The 20316-nt window shown below is 37.3% G+C and overlaps 1 protein-coding gene across 1 annotated transcript; it reads left to right on the top strand.

Annotated features, from left to right (window-relative positions):
- The first annotated feature begins 32 nt into the window (after positions 1-32).
- mospd2 (motile sperm domain containing 2) lies at positions 33-18124 on the top strand. Its single transcript, XM_042001232.1, has 15 exons — positions 33-286; positions 359-416; positions 864-1019; positions 1979-2065; positions 2195-2349; positions 4922-4982; positions 5147-5185; positions 5313-5437; positions 5798-5971; positions 10016-10134; positions 14348-14441; positions 16046-16142; positions 16707-16827; positions 16974-17076; positions 17545-18124. The coding sequence occupies exons 1-15, from the start codon at positions 254-256 to the stop codon at positions 17695-17697; spliced, it is 1575 nt and encodes a 524-aa protein (XP_041857166.1). The 5' UTR covers positions 33-253; the 3' UTR covers positions 17698-18124.
- The last annotated feature ends 2192 nt before the right edge of the window (positions 18125-20316 follow it).

The raw sequence follows: 20316 nt of genomic DNA, 5'->3' as shown, positions 1-20316 counted from the left end.
GCTTTTAAACGAATTTACTGTATGAAAGTGTGTGAAGACGTTTTTTGTGACCCTGAATACAATCCCTTTGTTGTACGACACAAATAAACAACACGGAGGAGAGAGGTGTGGCCACTGGCCACGGCTGGAGCCAAAATGGCAACGACCGGACGCCAGTTTCACTCTAAGCACTGATTCATCTGAACAGCTAGTTAGCTAACTAGCTACCTCAGCAGCAACGCGGAACTACCACAGAGCCGGGAGACAGCTGAATATGGCAGAACATGAGCCAAACGAAGGAGAGCAGGTAGTTGACGAATTAAATAAATCTGGTAAAATTAAACATGTGTCTAACCTTAACAAAACTCTGGTGTGACAGGACCTTACAAAGAAAATCGAGGAGACCAGACAGAGGTTCAAGAATGAGTTGATCCAAGGTAACATTTATTCTGGTTAAGGTGACATTAACTCATCCCATGTTTATTCAGTTACTTCAGAGTTTAATTTCTGCTTTATGTAATCTAGTTTACATATATGCTCGTATTGTAGGTTAAATGTGCTGTTGTTAGCTATTACTTTTGGTAGCAACACGTTGACCTACAGTTAGTGCCCACAGTTCAGTTAAGCTTCAACAGAAACGTTGGCTGACGTCTGTTTGAGGAAACAGTAAAAAATAAAATAAAATAAAATAAAATAAAAACACAGCCTCGGGATATAACATTGTTTTCTACAATGGGGGCTTAGTTTAGTTTACAGCACAAAACTGATAGTTAACTATATTTTTTAAGTGGAAAGTAACTGTTCGAAAGATATCTACTTATGGATATATCTTAATTTCAACGTCACGTGATTCTGCATGTACTGCATTTGATTTATGTTTGTAGATTCAACAGATAAATATGACTCCAGGGATGTAGAGAGGCTTCAGAAAGATGACGATCTGGTGGAGGGCTACCTAACTTGGAGGCTTTATGTTGTCGATGATACCTTGAAAATGATTGATGAAAGTTTTCAATGGAGAAAAGAATTTGGTGTGAATGGTAAGTTGTTATTATTACATTCTGAATGGGTTGTAATATGACGTGTGTAATTTCACACGTGAAAAGAGGACAAAGTTTAATATTTGTTATAATAATGCACTACTGTTATTGTTGACCTTTGATTTTAAGAATAAATAGACAATCTAAGCTAAACTTCCCCAAAATCTTGTCTGAAAAAAAATCTTATCAAAACTTGCAAAACCATATAAGATTATGAATGTCACAATTTAATGCTTGTTTTCAGAGCTGGGGAAAGTTTTCATTGCTAATGCGATGGGCAGCGTTCATTCTGGTGCCAAAAGGGACTGAAAGTTCCTGCTGAAAATTGTTGACATTGCTATTTGTGTTGCAATCTTGTAAAACCCAGTGCTTGTCTTGGAAGAATACAGACAGAGTGTCATTGTGTGTTAAACACCCATATCTCTACAAAAAAGAAACCATTAGAACAATGCACACTGTTCTTCCTTTGAAATGTCAAAGATCCACATTTTGTTGGCCTTTAATCCAGTAAACTTTATTTTATCAGATGGTTGTTTGTAGGAAATGTGATTAGATTGAGATTTTAGTAACCAGAAGCACAGGGAGGGGCATATTGCTTAGTTTACAAGTTGTTAGCTCTTTATTATGACTACTAAAGAGTTAACGTACTGGCATTTTATCAGATCCAAGCAGGGCTCCTAAACAGAAACAAAGAATAATATATACTGACTTCCTCTAAAATATTAAGCAGTACTCCTGTTTAAATAGTCAAAATTTACTTATATTCAGGATAGCTGAGAAAATAGTCTATTAAAGTTATTCTGTATCAAAATATAGATGCTTGGCATTCATATTGTCTAAAAGATGCACAAAGATCTTACAAATACCTCTATGTTTTGCCTGCTATTGTTGCCACTAGTTATTCTTTTAATAAGAACAAACACCATTTACAACAGTGTCATGTTCCTTCTTTGTTTCAGATCTTAATGAGAGCATCATTCCCAAGTGGATGTTTGAGACTGGTGCCGTCTACCTCCATGGCTATGACAAAGAGGGCAACAAACTCTGTATGTAAATGGTTTATAACACTGTTGCCTATATAAAATGCACTTTTATGTCACACACTAACAATTCAGTCCACATCTTTTTATCATCGCACTTGCTTTGGAAAAAAGAAAATAGTTTGGTGTTTTTAGTCTGGTTTAAGGTGAAGCTACACATCAAGGATGCAAAAACCGTTGTGGATAAGAAGAAGTATATTGCCTTCTGGTTGGAGCGATATGCAAAGAAAGAACCAGGGATGCCACTCACTGTTGTGTTTGACATGGCAGAGTCTGGTATCAGCAATATAGTAAGTAAAAAAAAAAAAAGCATTTTTTCCAGTTACATGACTTTTTATCATATTCCTCATATTTTTTCTTAATACAATTTTTGTTTAATTTTGTACAACATCTATTCCAAAGAAGTTGGTATTCTGTGTAAATTAGAAATGAAAACAGTTGATTGATTTGTGAATCTTAAACCAATGTTATTCACAATAGAGCATGAAAAAAAATCAGAAATTGAGACATTGACTTTCATGAGAATTTTTATCTAATTTTGAATTTGAAGGCAGCAACACACCTCTGATGAAGTTGTGATTGGTCCATCTTTACCACTGTGTAGTGTTCCCTTTTCTTTTAACAGCAGTCTGAAAAACCATGAAGTAATTTCCAAGACAGAATCATGCCTGTTTTTAATGCAGATAACAGACATCCAATACTGGTTTTCTGCCATTTCTCTAGCTCACAGAGGTCTTCAGATTCTCCAAAGCTTTTGATGATTTTATGTAGTTAATGAAATGAAATATTTTGTGTTATTTTGCTCCACCTTTTTGAAGAAATGTTTATTTGTCGAACCCCTTATTCTCGGGAGACTCTGCCTCCCTAAGGTGCTCTTTTTATACCAAGTCATGTTACTGCTGCACATTAACCTAATTCGTTGCAACATATTCCCCTAGCTTTAGTTTGGTAACACTTAGGTTTATTTCTCCTGTGCCAACTTTTTTTTCTTTTTTTTTTTTAAGAATTGTTGCTGCCATCAGATTCAAGATTAACTTAAATTATTTATTAACAGAGTCAAACATCTCACTTTCAGCATTTTATATGTTTTATTGTGGATAAAATATTGCTATAAACATCACAAAATCATATTTTTACTTAGAGTTTACACAGCACACATCTTTTTTTTTTTCTTTTTTTTTTTGTAATTGGGGTTGTATTGGTTACATTTCCTTCCTTTTTTTGTTCAGCAGCATTTACTATCAGTTGGCTGGGACTGTCACAGCAATGCTATTGAGCACCCTCATATTTCTTGCTGTTTTAGCTCTTGTCTTGCATAGACTGATGACTTACAGAGTCTTCAATGGTTTAACACTTTGGAGATTAAAGTGACCTTTAAATCCTGATGGTCAATTCAAGTGGGCTGTTTAATCCTTAGGCTCACAGCAGCAGGCATTAGCTCCTTGATGGAGCTCTTCCGCCAGCTTTTTGCAGGAAAAGTGGCTCAATTAAACACAAATAAGCCAACACAAGCAAGATAGAGAGAATAAATAAATGCTGGCCAAAAATAAAATTAATAGAATTGAAGATCTATTTGTAAAGCCATCTCATTGATCTTTTGAACCCCAGTATGAGCCAGAGCAAGGGTAGCCAGTATGATCTCATTGGTCCATGGTCACATGATGTTTAAAATGAGATGTAAATAATTAGGAATTAAAGTATTCTCATTGATGTTTACATGGAAATTGCAATTCCAAATTGAGGTTCACATGGAAAACAAGTTTGATTGACTTTATTTAATTCCACTTTAGATCTGGGGGTTGGGAAGGGTTCTGATTGGACAGGGCAGACGTGACATATTTACGTCTACCTGAAGTAAACAAACTCCAGTTCCTACTTCGTCTACAACATGGAAGACCACATAATAAGAACAATTTTCGCTTTGATTTTGATTATAGCTTTGAAGCAGCAGCTTAACACGAGCATACTACTTCACTTTGGTCAGCTGAGGAGGAGATGGAGCACCGTATTGTCACAGGACAAGAGAACGAGCATGCGCAGAGCAAAACAGAATTAATTTAAAGCAGAATGAATGTATATATGATCGAGGAATTATTCAGTTCGGGTTTTAAATCAGAATAAGCCAGCCACTTACTTCGGATTTATGTTTAATTCAGAGTGGTCATTTTTCATTTGGAATTTGGTGTTTACAAGGTCATTTTTAATCTCTTTAAAGAGGATTTCATTTTTATTAATTATTATTTATTATTTTAAGAATTAAAACTCATGTAAACATGGCCAGTGTGGCTTGGAAGTGACTCCTGCATAGCCAATTGTGGAGCCTAGTCAAGGTATAAGGGCTCGGTCTGTTGACATTTAGGTTGTTTGTCACATTATTGCAATTAACTTAAAACACTTAGTTAATCATAATCATAATATTAATACCCAATAATAAATAGTTTTCAGAGGAGATTTCTAATTTGTGCTATAACAAAAAAGTTAAAAATCAAAAAACTGAACCCTAAATCTATGTGGTGAAGTCTAGTTATGACAAGAAGTTGTATAAAAACAAGCTTCAAACCATTTTGCAAGTTACCAAAGTAGATGTCTATTTCAGTTCTCTGAATTTGTAAGGTAAGATACATCTTACCACTTTCTGTGTCAGTATTTGAGAGGGATTGAGCTTGGAATCATTCAGATTGGCCTGCAGTCAATTTTCATTTAATCTTAAGTGGGTCACTTCAGATCTGGAGGCAGTTAAGAAGGAACAAACATCCTCTTTGGTCAAAATCATTTGTTTAAGCATATCTTATACTTGAAGCCTTTGGTGTTGCTCTACTTTATTAATATTTGCTCTTTGTTTCTTCTCACTTTGTGTTTCAGGACATGGACTTTGTGAAGTATATCATTAATTGCTTCAAAGTATATTATCCTAAGTTTTTATGTAAGTGTCATAATTCAGTTTTTTTTTATACCAAACATTATTAGATTGTTGATATTTGCACATCTTACATTTACTTATTAATTGGGATTCACAGCTTCTTTAAAGTCACATACGAGAATGTAAGTGGTTATTATCATTGAAGATTTTTTTTTCAATCCTTTCAGCCAAAATGATCATAGTGGATATGCCTTGGATCATGAATGGTGAGACTTGAGTCAGCAGATGTTGGCAACCCACTTAAACAAATCTCTTTTCATGTTTGTAATGACCTAAATTATAATAACATGACTTTTGACTTCTCTAGCATTGAACATGTCTCTTTAACTGCAGCTGCGTGGAAAATTGTGAGGTCGTGGTTGGGCCCAGAGGCAATCAGCAAGCTCAAGTTTGCATCCAAGGCTGAAATTCAGACGTTCATTGGTCCTGAGTACCTGCCACCTCACATGGGTGGAACGGTACGCTCTTCTGCTTTTCTACATGTAACCAAAATGGTTTTAGGTTAAAGTATGCAGTCAGTTTATTTTGTTTCTAAAAGTAGTTCTTAATTGGATAATATTGTGGTTTGTAGGCTGTGGAAGTTCTTTTCTTTTGTCTTCTTTCTTATCAATAAAGTTTGTATTGATAAGGAATGATAATTGAAAAGGAATATGAGTTCCCTTAATTAAAAAATAAACAACTTCTATTATTTACATCATACTTGTGTTTATCTATACACAAGTTCAGGATCAAACTTATGAAGTTTAAATTTGAACTGATTATATCTGCATTTTAAGAGCAGTGCCTGTAGTGAACTAACTTATGTGGCTGTTTTCCAGGACCCCTTCAAGTATAGCTACCCACCTCTTCCTGATGATGACTTCCAAACTCCCACCAATGAAAATGGACCTATAGGTAGCGAGGACGAGACGGAGAGTAAAGAGGGAGAAATGGAAAGCAAAGATGCCCTGGAATCCAGCTTCAGCTCTGAGATTGTGGCAAAACCCAAAAAGGTACATTTTCTTTCAATTTTGTATCTATTTTTTATTGTTTGTTTTTAATCTAGATTCCTTGTTCGTTGTGTTAAACTCAAGTTTAGTATCCCAGTTTCTTTTCGGATTTCACAGACCTGCTGCATGTATGTAACTAAGTTTTATTTTCAATACAGCTACTGACACTGGAATGGTTTCTGTTGTTATTAACATAGTTTACTGTTGCTCATATGCTCATTATGCCTCGTCCACATCTTGCAGACTAGATATTCTGCCGCTTGTCATGTTAGATGATGTACTTTCTGAGATCATTTTCTTCTTGTCCTCCCTCCTTCTAAGTCGAACCTCAGATTACAGCATGTAATCAGGCCACTTTGTGGCATGTACTTCACTGATATTCTAATCATTAAGCTCTGACTCTTTGTGTCCATGAAGGTGACTTCTTATGTTTTTGGCTGCAATTAAATCCATCAGCAAAGCCCTTACAGACAGTGCTGCTGCTCTCAGTTCCCCATGTGGTCCACAGAATCTGTCTTCTGTTACTTAATCGCTTTCATGCTGTTGCTGGATTCCCATTTCCCCACACTCCACAGGCTGACACCCCACAGGCTGAGTATTTTGCAGCCACTATCGGCTCCCTATGGTGTCACTATGGTTGTACTTGGCCTGCAGCTTTTCTCAGATTCTTTTCACTCCCTTCAGGACTATCCAGCCCTCACATTATAATCTATTTAGCTTCTTTTCCAGCTCGGAGGCAAAGAGGGACTGCATAAAAATAGATTGGAGAGTATTGGGGGATCATTTCAGGATATACCCAATATGAAAAAATAATGTGCCTTTTTATTTAACTTTTTTTTTTCCCACAGTTTTGTTTGATGGCTCCTATGTACAGCCATGTTGTTAACTGACTATTACACAGGAAGTAGCAGATTGAAGATTAACCTTCACATAACACGAGGAGCTGCTGTTTGTAAAACAAATAAATAAAAATAAAGCCAACCCATATCTGTTGAAGAGACCCATTGGTGCTACGTCACCCAAAGCTTCTCCCATGAGCCGCTTAAGCTCCACCAAATTAACAGTGCTTCTATTGTTTGTACCAAATCGATTATGCACAAGAGATTTAGATTTAAAAAGCAGAATCATGCAAATCAGTTCTTTGTTAGACTTACAGTAATCTTCAGGCACATATGTGGACCTCATTAAATGCTTCTACTGTAAAATGGGAAATCTTCTCACTTTTTCATATTTTAAAAGGGATAAGATGTTACATATTAGAGCCTCTTTCTTTTTTTTACAGTTTCAATTCTCATATAACTGTGGTGTGGTGTGGTGTGGTGAAAAGCACTGAAGTCATCTGACCTTATATCAAAACATATGAGTCAGCCACTCTGGGAAACAGGAAGATATTTTTCATTCTAGCTCAAAAGTTACACAATCACTCTTGAGTTTGCCTTTCACATACACAGAAGACATTTCTAAAAATAACAAAAGGAAGTCACTGAATATTCCTGTCAGCACTCAGATGGTCTAAGAGGTTGTAAATATTCAGGAGGAAAGAATAGTAGTTCAACATATTCGCTAAAAACTGCAACTGTGATTGTTCCAGTAACGTCTAACACGAGCTGAAGTCCACATACTTATTAAAACCCAAGTCCTTGAGCAGCTCTTAACTAGAAGCTTCATAATGCAAAGCTTAACTTTCTACTAAACCCATAGTTGGGAGTTATTTTACTTAAGCTGATGGGTATATGAATTAAAAATATGTAAAAAAAAACAATGAAATGAAAGGAAAGGTAAAGTACTTGCATCGAGTAAGACGAGATGTAAGAGGGTCTAAAGAGAAATTAATAAATGTAACAACAGGTTAATTAGTTGTACCTCTTGTCTCTTGGTATGGTTTCAAGTCTGCTATGTTCTTGTAAGCATAAAGTGAGCTAGATTCATGCAGTCAACATTATTTCTGGTAGCCTGTGCTGTGACTAAACTTCTGCTGCTGTGTTAATAGCCAGGCTTTTGGAACTTTAAGCCCGTCTAAGCACATTCCACACAGTACTTAAGCTTTCGGCTTCTGATCCATCTTTTTCTAAAAATAAATAAGAAATTCCCTCCCTTCACCACCATCCATCCCAGACCCAAAAGTTCCAGGAAGCACTAAGCTGATAACGTAATGGCTTCAGGAAGCTAATTTCCTTTCTCTCTTTTTCAAACAAGGCCGGGAAGTGGTAAGGCAGTGTAGGATCACAACCACACAAGGAGCTCAGAGTCGGGAAGATCTTTCTGCAGGCTGGAAAGGCAGGTGTACTCATGTGGCTCATTGTTGAGTACACCTCTCTCCCAGTCCACTTGACGCTGCCACCAACCTGTCCTGGATCCGTACATTTCAATTTGACCTTCAACTTTAAAATACAAAATTTCTGTTATTGTCATTAAGCGACAGAGCCTAAATAACGGGCAGCTGGTCGTTTGCACAATGCTGTGTAAAATGCTGACACAATCAGGAGACACATTTCACTATTTAATTAGCTCTTTAACAAAAGGTGACAGTCTCTCTTGCACATAACAATTTCACTTTATTTGCATTCACTAACCTCAGATTAATGCCTACTAAGATAATTACTGTTACATGACAGTAGACCAAGTTATTAACCCTGAGCACTTAATCTTATGACATGCCTTTCTTCAAGGCAAAATTTTAACGTAAGTCTTCTGTACCTTGTCTTTTAACACTGTCTTTGGCCAAGTCTGTGACTTGTGCCTGGTAATTATGTAGACAATCATATTTTGTACCTCTTTAATATTTATTGTAAAATCAAAAAATGCATTTCAACATGTGCCTTTCAGATATCAATCATTTCTTTGTCCTTGCATTTCATATCTTAAACAATGTGTAGAAATCACATTTTGTCATTTTAAATGTCTTTTATAGTGGTCTAATTTCTTTATACAATAATTAGTTTACATTTATTTTCTTTTTAAAGAAATCAAGGTTGATTCTGTTCTTCACTAAACTGTAATGAAACTGAACATTTATACATGTGGCTGAAATGGTGCAGATGATTTTCTCAACAAATATTGCACTTTTGGTTCTACTATCTGTATGAAACTGCAATTTACTTGAATTTTTCCATTTTAATTCCAATTTGAGCATGTTTAAACATTTTCTAGATACATTTATTATTCCATAATTGTCTTAAGCTTGCTCTTAAAAATGAATAAATAGACACACTTGATCAGAAGCTAATTATCTCTCCATGTCTTTTTTTTTGTGGTAGTTGCATCACCGTCATCTAATTAATTAAGCTGACATATTGTAGTGCATATCACAGCAGAATACACACTGCCCCTCTGAGTCTCAAATGTTTCTGTCACATGCCTGATCCGTTCATCTTTACCCAGGCCCGAACTTCCTTTACTCCCTCTTATCCCGCCCACTGTCCCATCCATTGTACACATTGTGCGGTGCCAGCAGCACAGTGGAAGCATCCATTACCCCACCTGACCTACTTCATCCTTAATAACCAGCACTGATGCAGTTGTTTCACAATTTCCTTCCTGTCATCCTTTTCGTGGTCTGTCTGTGGGTAATGTGGGCTAAAGTTCGTGAAAAATTTAGCTGAAATAAGCGTGTCAGTGTTTGAGAAATCACGTGACTTCTGTCCTGGTTGAAACATTTTTATTTTTTATTTTGTCTTCTCAGAAGTCATGAGTTTGTGGGTCATAGCGGTTCTGTATTTTCGTGGAGGCGCTTCTTTTGTGCTCCCTTTGGAGGTCACTAGAAACAAAGGCCAGGAGTCGTCAAAAGTTTCTTAGTAAAAGAAAAAGAAACTTAAAATAAATGTCCAATCCTGAGGACATGACATTTCACCAGTATTTCACTTGGATCAACTTATAAATCATTGCAGTGCATTCATTAACTGATAACTTTCTACGCATGAAGGACAAGGGTCAAACATTTGACTTTAGAGGAGGAACCAGATAAGGGTCACGTGATTACATTATCAGGACACCTTGCCTTTCTAATTAGATGGGTTTTTTTCTTTTCTTTTTTTTTTGCTTTTTCAGGTGAATTTCCTGGAAGACAGTTTAGGGGCGGAGGACAATGATAGAGCAGACTTGAATGTCAGGGTCAAAGGAGCCAGGAAGCCACTGACCACCTTCAAAGGCCCTCTGCTAGATGTAAGGTAGGTCAAAATACAGAAGCCCTCCTTCATCCTGTTGTCATCCTGCACGGGTGTACTTCCACTTTCAACTCATGACTGTATTACAGCTAGAATTTAGAGAAGTTGGACATTAACTTGTGGAAGTTCCCAGATCCTTTTATGGTTCAGTGTTTCAGGATAAGCCTGCTTACATGCTCTCTGTTGGTTGATCACTTTGGTCCACTGGGTTGACAGTTATGTACATACAGGCATCCTACTTATTTGGAAAACCACGTTTAGCATTAGCAGGTTGGCTTTTTAAATTTTGGAGAAATGTCCTAAAAATCGTGGGCTTGTTGGTTTACCATAGAATTTTGTACAAAAATTATTAATACCTACATGATGCATCCAAAAAAAATCCTTTTTAAGTCATCATGAGGTTGGCATTTGAGGATTTGAGTAGAGTTTTAGCTTCAGTTGTAGATTTCAGTTTTTCAGTACATTTGTTGATGATTAAATACTTGATACAAAATCACTTGCTGCTGTGTTTCATGTTTTTTTTTTTTCCAATTATCACTTACTGTGATGATCAGTTTATTCTAGCTGAAAATAAATACATTTATGTCTTCGTTATGGTAATGTTAACATACCATCATTAAAAAAATAAATAAATAAAAAGCTCCAGACCATTTCTTGTTTACTCTTCCCTTTTACAAACAGTCCTGTAGGAATAAGGATGAAGTCATGCAGACTGACAAGTAACTGATGGATTGGAGAGCTTAGGCGTCTGTCATTCATCATCAGTGCTGTGGTCTCACGCTAAAATATATATTCTGGTGACTGCCAGGAGGCCAAACAGCACTTTAGGGCTTCATACATACATATCTATGTTCTTTAATGTTTCAGAGGACTCCTGAGAGATAAATGAATATGAGAGCTACTGCCAAATGCTGTAGTAAAGCTGGTTTTATTTTTGCTCTGTAAAAAATCCATCAGTCTGTCATCATATTAAATTATGCATCTTGTGACACCTGCTATAGCAGGAACTGTCACAAAGTCAGTAATGAGTACTCTGAAAGGTATTTGTTTGTCTGCTACAAGCCAGATTTCATCAGGGCATTAGTATCACAACCATGAAACACATGCCATGACACTTCACATCTGTAACTGGCCAACAAAATCTGATTTATGGAACATTGCAGCATGAGTTGTGATTTAAGGACAACACTTAAGTCTGTCTGTAGTACATTGTTTCTCAATCCCGGTCCTCTGGGACCACTGCCCTGCATGCTTTAGAGGTGTCCATATGAATGGCTCATTAGCAGGCTTGCAACGAACTTGATGAGCATTTCAGTAAATATGTATCTGGTGTGCAGGAGTTGGAAAGAACTAAAACATGTAGGTCAGTGGTTCTCAAGGACCAGGATTGAGAAACATTGCTGTAGTAGACAGGATGCTTTCACTTTTCTAGAGTGAAAGTTTGATTAATCCAACTGACTCCTCTGTTTAGTAATAAATTTGATTAAATCTTTTCCAAACTGTTTCTAGAGAAGTCATATTCCTTATATTTTCAAATAAATAAATAAACAAACCATTTAGTTCAAGTTTCTATCTATTTTTATCTATTAGCCAGGAACTCAGGCCAGTTGTTTTTGATCCGATTTCAATGTCAACGGAAATGAAACACATAAACGGTTCATTCTAAACACACTGACACCAGCTGGCTGGTAAAACACCCTGAAGACAAACTTCACCAGTATCCTAACGCAAACGCACTGAGACCCCCCAACTCCCCGCTCTTTTTTTTCAATCTCCGTCCATTTGTTTTGGAATCATTTGCTTGGCATTTTCACTAGAGCCTAAAAAAAATCCACCACCCAAACAATGATTCTGTTGTGTTTTTTCTCAAACAAACACCACACAAAGTTTGGCACGAAAGCATCAAACTCTCATTTCAGTCTGGCTGTCCTGCACCTGTATTTTTGTTGAGTGATCGGATGAGCCAACTTCTCCCTGCGGCTGTAACTGATTTGTTTTAATCAGACATGAAGCCAAAAAGGTCAGCTGGTCACCAAAAGATTGGCTGGTTTCACGCCCAGCGCTGGTGTTTATTCTGACAGATAATCCATTATTCCATCATCTGTTCACAACACATGATACAAGTGTGTCCAAGGGCTTTAAACTATTCCCTGTTTTAAATAAATGAACATTGAGTTGCCAGTGTATAAGGATAAATCTAAAAACTTTCAGCTTCAGGATGATTGCATTTATTACAGAATTTCTGCTGTAAGCTGCCAGCTGAATGTGCATTATGTATGTGTAGAAGTTATTTATAAAAATAGAATTATTATTGTCTTGTGTAGTATAGTTGTATAGTGTTGTTTTCTCATATTGATTCGGAGCTGTAAGTCATTATTGATGTGTTTGTGCCTTTATATCCCGATTGATCTGGTTACACGGGCAGGAATTAAAGATGTTTCTAGTCAATAATTAATTGATTAGAAATGAGCTGGGATTGTGGATTATTAAGAGGGCCTGGCTTTAGTGAGAAACACTGCTCAGCCATTAATTACCTTTTGAAAAAAAGAAGGTATCATCTCTTCAACATCAACATACAGCTATGTTTTAATGTAATCTTCATGTAACTGTAAATTCCCATCTGTATTCAACTCTGTATCCAGGTAGTCCAGTAACGACATAACGATGTGATTGGTCCTTGGTTAACTGAGTGTGTGTATGACACCACTTGTCATTTTAATTACTAATGCCAGCTGAGTGACTTCTTTGAAGTTTGGATATTTGACAGTTCTGGACTGAGTGATAAACAGGTTTAAATGAGCTTTAAATGCAGTTATCCTTCAGAGCTGTGTTGGCTTTAATTCAACGTTGGGGGAGTGGTTTAAAATAAAAAAGACTAGGTCTTTGATCTTTTGTTTACCAAAGGTTTCTGTTGCCCAAAGACACTCTCTGAGCTTTGAGCCTGACTGTACAGCAGTTTTATAGCCGAAGAGAATACACAAGAGCAAAAGGAAGAAAACATGCTGTGTTTGTGGCACTTACAGCACATTAAACATGGCCAGGCTGCATTCAAAGCAGATATTATAATCCATACTAGTTTATTGTTGGCTGTGTACTCGGGCCAAATCCAGCTAATCACATGCTGTCCACAGCCAAATTAGGCTGTTGTAAACTTGCACATGGAAAGCATAGTGTTACGTGCCTGTGTAACAGCTTTCTTTTGGCTCTGGCATTTACAGCTTTATACTTCCCAGAATACAGCTGAAATCAGTTCTGTAGTTTCTGCACCAGTGCACAGAAAACCCCATCTCTTGAATGAAATGTCCTTCATCCACCTTTGAAGCAGAAAGTAAGAGAGAAATCTCAGGTCTCCACCCACACTTCTTTTATACAGACACAGTTAGCTTTGTGTTGAACTATTTCTCATTCTAACAGACAATCTGAGAACAAGCTGCATTTCACTATCTTGTTTTAAATGAACTTTGCCCTGCACCTTTTGAAGATAAACAACTAGCAGATAGGGCACACAAGGTACATTATACGTCATGTAAATGTACCCTTACGTAAATATCCATTAAGATGTTGTTTTGTTCCCCACTTGCCTCAATGAGTGTTGTAAGTAAAAGCATATTTGTTTACTGCTTCTTCCATTGTCATGACACGGCTTCTCAAATAAAAAATAGCAGCAGCAATTTATTTTACTAATAAAACCAGTAATGAATCCATATGAATGAAAGCAGCTATTCTCAAGCCCTGATAGCTGAAAGCCTTTGAGAGATTCTCCTGTAGCAAAGTTCAGTCAGAAATTTTGTGTTCATCTTAATGAGATAACAGTTGGTAAACAAAATAAACAGAAAATTCTAGTTTTATGACAGTATGCTCTTCATTTTTTGAGTTGCAATGTATTGCTATGAACAGAATTGGCCCAAAGGGGAGAGATGATGTGTAGCAGGAAAAAGCTACAAATCCCAGGATAATTAAACTGCACAGATGGCAAGGCACAAGAAATGCTGCAGACCAGACTGTATTAATAGGATGCTTAGGAGAGAAATGACAAAGCATGTTGAGAAGCAAATGGAAATCCTTGTCTGATTACTGCCTTTTTAAGAACTTGGGCTCTGGTTTCAGCCCAGACACGGAGAGAAATTTCTACTGTAGTTCTTTTTACATAATGAGTTTTTGTGTTGTTGTTGTTTATTTGTTTCTTTTTTTTTCTTTCTCTCTCTCTTTCTTTTAGCCCTGCTGAAGAGCTCAGCTTTGGTTCTGGAGAACTGGAGAAGAAATGCCTCATTATCCTGACCAATGTGACCAAAAATCAGGTGGCCTTTAAGGTGAGTCTGAAAGGATTTTAATCCAAGTGTGTGGTCTGACCTGGGTTCTTATTATTAAACATGACATGAATTGACCAAACAGTTGCTGTTACGTGGAATTAACTGTAAAATTTGATAATCTGTAATAAAATGTTCCAGAAATCCTTGGCAGTCTTGAAAACCATAGAACTTTGTTTTTAATCTTTGCTGGTATGGAAAAAAAAGAGAAAAACATTTGAGTCTCCAACTATCTGTCATGATTTTTTTTTCTACAGTTGAAACAAGCAAAGTGATTTTCATATAAAATATGGATAAAAGAACGCTGCAACCACCATGTTTCCTCATGGTTTACCTACCATTTTATTACGTAGCATTTAGCATTTCAGTCATTAGCATCTTGGTTTTCTGAGACTACATGTTTGAGTTACTACGAATCCAAGAACTCTGCATATGCTGAAATGTCTTTGGACAAAACTCTGAGCCCAGTGTTGCTCCCAGAAGCACCTACTTGCATGGCAAGTACCATCATTGGCAGCAGATAGCTAAATGAAACATGCATTGTAAACAATGCTTTGAGAATCTAGCTAGTTGTACAAGTGACCTTATTGAGACACGGAGTCTCATTCTCAAGGGAGACCTGTTTCAGACAACTATAAACAAGAAACCTGTTTAACATGAGCACATTTCAGCGACAGGCTCTCTGCTGGAGATGTTCTCTCTAGGCTGGAAATGCCCGGAAGGGAGTCGGGGGAGGCCGTCTAGAGCATAGGAGGCAGAAATTAGAATGTGGAAATTGTTGGAAAAAACAGATAAGACTCATTGCGTTAAAGTGGGTAGTGCATGCTTCTGTAGGTTTCAGTGAAGTGGGGAGCAAGGAGGAGGAAACCCACACAGTGGCCGTAAATGCTCCAGAGCATTTTCTGGCACATTTGTATATTGTCTCACCTGCTGATGTTTCAGAGATTTTACAAGGGGGCTGGTTTGAAAATCTCTACAGAAAGTCTTGAGCAAACGTTGCAGGCATTGGTGTTCTCACATTCTACTACTACACGACATTTCTTAAACATTTCAGGACTCCAGCAGCCTTATGAAAACCGCTTTATATGACAGACTTCCTCATTCTTGCAGCCAGTAGTGTTACCTCCTGCTGGCCAATAAAGAGATTGCCATGTGCACCCATTACTATTAATCTCATTATTTCAGATGCAACCCTAGTGGAGCAAAACAGACTTGGGAACAAGTCAAGAACAAATACAAAAACATACTTCAAAGTGGTTGGTGACAAGGCTTTATTTCTTCATCAAAAGGTTGCGTCTATTCTTAAAAACTCAATATATACTAAACGCTTCCCTCTGTAGGCAACATCCATCTTTCCCTACAGTCTGTGGATTTTTCATGTAGGTTGAAACAGGCATTTGGCAATACATACAACATACATATTTTTCATTACATTTCAAAACATTAAACCTCTAGATGTTTGTACTCCTAAAAAATTACCTGAAATAACTATTAAGAAAACCTACAAATCATTAGAAGGTTCGAAAGTCATTTGTTGGGTATTAAGCAGACTAATAATCAAATTCATCCACAGAAATATTTGACATATTTATTTGATGTCTGCACAGGTCCGGACCACAGCACCTGAGAAGTACAGAGTGAAGCCCAGCAGCAGCAGCTGTGAACCAGGAGCTTCAGTGGATATAGTGGTGTCCTTACATGGAGGTACTGCACTTAAACTCCATTCACAGCAGCAGATGTTATAAATGCTGAACCCTAGAATAATCAAACAGGTCACTCTGTTACCTTTCCAAAGTGCAGGAAACCACTTTCCTTTGCCTGACATGCATATTTCAAGAGTGATAAAAGAATCATCTCCTCAAAACAGCCGTCAGACATCTGACAGGGAGTTGAAGCATTTTACAACCTTGAAGCGCTGACACGTCAGCTGTAGGTTATGATGTGCTGAACATAGCTGAGAAGAATCATTGCAGGGTTGCTTTTTTCTAGCTTTTATGCTGTGGCAGTGTCTTATTTTAACAGTCACATCTAACACTCAGAACTTAGCCCCTCTGTTTGTGAGACTATACCAAGTCAGTCAGCATTGGTCTGGTCACTGATTAAACTGAAATTTAATAAAATCTTTCAACGTTTAAGGAAGAACTGTAAACAATAATCATTCCTTTTTATCTCTGCTTGAATCCAAAACAATTTCTCCTACAAAAACAGATTCGGGCTGATCAGGACAGCTTCTCATGATTTATTTGCTTGTTTTGATGATTTATGCAGGTTCCCAGGCCTCTCCACAGGACAGGTTTTTGGTTATGGCTGCAGAGATGGACAGTGTTGGAACACAAGAACTTGCACAGTTCTGGAAAGAAGTACCAAAGAACAAGGTCATGGAACACAGGTGTGCATTAACTTTCCTTATCAAGGGTTTTAATGAATGCATTAAAGAATCTTTATACTAGATTTTTGCCACACATTTACTCTGCTAAACCAGTGAATCTTCAGGTTGTACTACCCATACTCATTTGCATTCTGGCTTTTTTGCAGATTGCGCTGTCACGCTCTGGATAGTGTTAAACCGGCAGTGAACCCTCTCAGGGAAAGTCCTATGGACGCAGCAACCAGTGGACAGCAGGAGTTAAACACAGCGGTGAGTTCTGCTGCAAGAAAATCATACAAGTTACTCTCAATCATATAGGTGCATTTATTTACTGAGATGCTTTTCAACAACCGGTATCCATTTTGTACAGTGCCATTGCTGTTATTTTAAAGCTCCTAATAAATTAATTTCCTCTATATTTGTACAACTCGGATGCTGGGCCAGTTTAGAGAAAAAATACTTAATTTACTTCATTCATGTGCACTTGTTTAATGTCATTACATCTCTGACTGGGAAAAGGTGCTAGAAAAATATATTGTGAGGCTTAATAAAGACAAAAAAGGTTACAAGAAAGGTGGTCATTCTGTAAATATAAAGCTATAGCTAATAGCACAATTTAGATTAAAAATATTAATAAAAAAAAAATTATTTCCTTTCTTGTTTATCTTACTGGAAAAATGTACCAGTCTGACATGATTAACATATTAAATGGACTCAAGCAGTTTTTTGTCTCACCAGCTTATGCGAGTGATGGCCTGCAACTCACGGCTGGAACTGAAGCTGAATACATGTCTGTGGATGCAGAAGGTCCTCGCTGGGTTGGTGCTGGTCCTCGTGGTGCTAAACCTGCTGTGCCTCCACCTGCTGGGTACGGCTCAGCGGCCATCTTGACCTGCCCCAGCATCCTCTGCCTGCATCTGTCAACCCTGCGTATGCTGACGGTTCCAGCTGGGCCACACTTGACCACCTGGGGGACGGTCATCCTGAGCTCCCCGCCCTTCCCACAGGCAGCTGTCGTGGAGAGGAGCAGGGCTGACTTTAAGGACATGTTAGCCAATGTGGAGTTAATATGAAAAGAGATTGTAGTTGTCTCTTTTCTGGCACTTGACATTTAAAATAACAGAGAATTTAAGCTGTAACATCAAATCTGTGATTTTTTTTTTGTTGGTTTGTTTTTTTTTAAGACCAGTCACGAAAAGAAATTATTTAAATTAATAAAAGCTATCGCAAAAGTCACAATTTGTTTTGAAATATAAGCTACTTTGAAAATATTGTATAATTTTTATATAATATAAATCTGCAGTAGTGTAAATAAACATATACAGTAATAAATAAACCTTTTTCATCAACATTTTCAACACTGTAATGCTTTTCTCCCTGTAGTCCAGCCAATGATAAAACAAGAAGTTAAGGAACTAGAAACAACATTTTCACACCCGCCTTAATCTGCAGATGTAGAGGCCTCAGCTTCTTAGTTGCCTTGTTATGCAAAAATATTCTCACTCTTTAATAAACCCTCATTAACACCGAGGTTCATAATTGAAAACATCGTAACATATGACCTTACTAAACTTCTACAAGCTCAGACCAGGGAGCCACAAGAGATCTCCATCTCCACTATCTCATTTTGTTTTAATTACCCCAACACTAAACTCAACTAAAAATACCAAAGCAATTACTGGTGAGTACAAGGACGTGGCATAACCCACTTGTAGCGTAGTGGGAAGCATTGATATCTATAACAAGATCCAGCTCCGAGCAATCAGGATGTGAGCCGGCGTGCAAGAAATGAACAGTTTGGTTATTAGATGTGTACACATGAGGGTTGTCGGGCATTAACAACAGTTTATTTGCAGTGGGTGGTTGCTGCTCACGTTCAAGGGATTATTTGAATGATTGTCTTAATTATGAGTAAACTAATCCTGCTTTGATTAAAGACTGGGTCATTTTTGGTGCCACAAAATGTTTGTTCCATGACGTTTGCAGTGAGTTGGTCTCGCTCTCTATTTCAGTACTAACCTTATGATCATATATGTCTCCATTATCAGCTTTTTGTAGGAGGGATTGGATCATTTGGTTATGAAATAAGTAAACTCTTGAAGCTGAAAGAGTGTACCAATGAAATGTATTTGATTAGTTGATCACCAGCAAGCGTGAAAAGCTCTATAAAAGCAATGTTTTGGTCTGCAGCATTCAGGTTTGTGTTAAAACAATGCCAAGGAGGAAAGACATCAGCAGTTATCTTAGTGAAGCAACTGTTTCTTCCCATCTATCTGGGAAGGGCTATAAGACTGTTTTCAAATAACTTAGTCCATCATTCTAGTAATAAAGATTATTCAGAAGTCGGAAAAATATTCAAGACAGTTGCCAATCATTCCAGAAGTGGATGTCCCATCAACTTCACCTCAAGATCAATGCTCAGAGGAATTGCAAAAATCCAAGAGCTACATCTCAGACTCATCTGGCCTCAGTCAGTATTTTAAATGTTAAAGTTTCTGATAATGAAATGAGAAAAATATAAAACAAGTATGGCCTGTTTAAAGTTGCAAGTCTAAATGCTCTATTCTCTTAAAAGAGCATGGCAGTGTGGCTGGTATACATATTGCAAGATATCTTGAACAATGTCTTTATGATGATGAGTTCAAAGTGGAATTGGACTTTTCTGTTGCTATGAACCAAAGTGAATTGCTTTGGTTGGATCTTTACAGAGGCGTGCAAGAGTCTGCTTTACTTGAAGTTACTGCTACTAAAGGTGGTTCTACTGAATCCTGGGGTGTCCTTAGTTGTCAAACACTGTTTATACTTTTTTGGCTCAGTTTTTATTAAATAAGTTATCAGGTGGTGTAATATGTCTAAGATTCAAACCTCTGAGGTTTTATTTACCTCATCTTAGGATGCGGTAAGGACCAGATGACTTTATTATATCCTTACACGTAAACCCTTGAAAATGACAGAGGATGTTCTTTCTTAGTCACAAATATGTTTGTGCACTGATATAAAAATTCCACGTGTCTCTCACTTAAATCCCTACAAAAAATCCATTTTGCACTATTTTGGTAGAAAGTGCCAATGCACTCAACAACAGGAAGGAAAAAAAAATAAAGATTAATGGGGTTAATGGAGTGTATTCCTCTGGAGAATACTAGTAAAAGCTTTGGTATCACACATATGTGGGTTGATTTTAAGTGCATCTGAGTGCCACATTGTACCTGGTTGAACCCATGAAAATGTTTGGATACACTTCACAGAGCACCATGCTACAATAACCTGACAGAGTCGTCTCACCTGATTGTCTTCATTCCACTAATTACCAGCAGCTGCTAAAGTCAGAAGCTCCTCTGTGGTATTGATTTTACATTAAACACCAGTTAAATCGAAACTCGCTCCAGTGTGCTGCTTCGCCCCGGGCACTCACAGTGTTGGAGGGGACGATGATTTAGTTCGGTTGGCAAATTGGGACAGAGAGAATCAATGGAAACTTAATGAGTGCTGCATTTAACTAGAAGGATG

Source organism: Melanotaenia boesemani, chromosome 12 (genome assembly GCF_017639745.1).
Source record: "Melanotaenia boesemani isolate fMelBoe1 chromosome 12, fMelBoe1.pri, whole genome shotgun sequence".
Classification (NCBI taxonomy): Eukaryota; Metazoa; Chordata; class Actinopteri; order Atheriniformes; family Melanotaeniidae; genus Melanotaenia; species Melanotaenia boesemani.
This window is presented reverse-complemented; position numbering and strand designations above follow the sequence as displayed.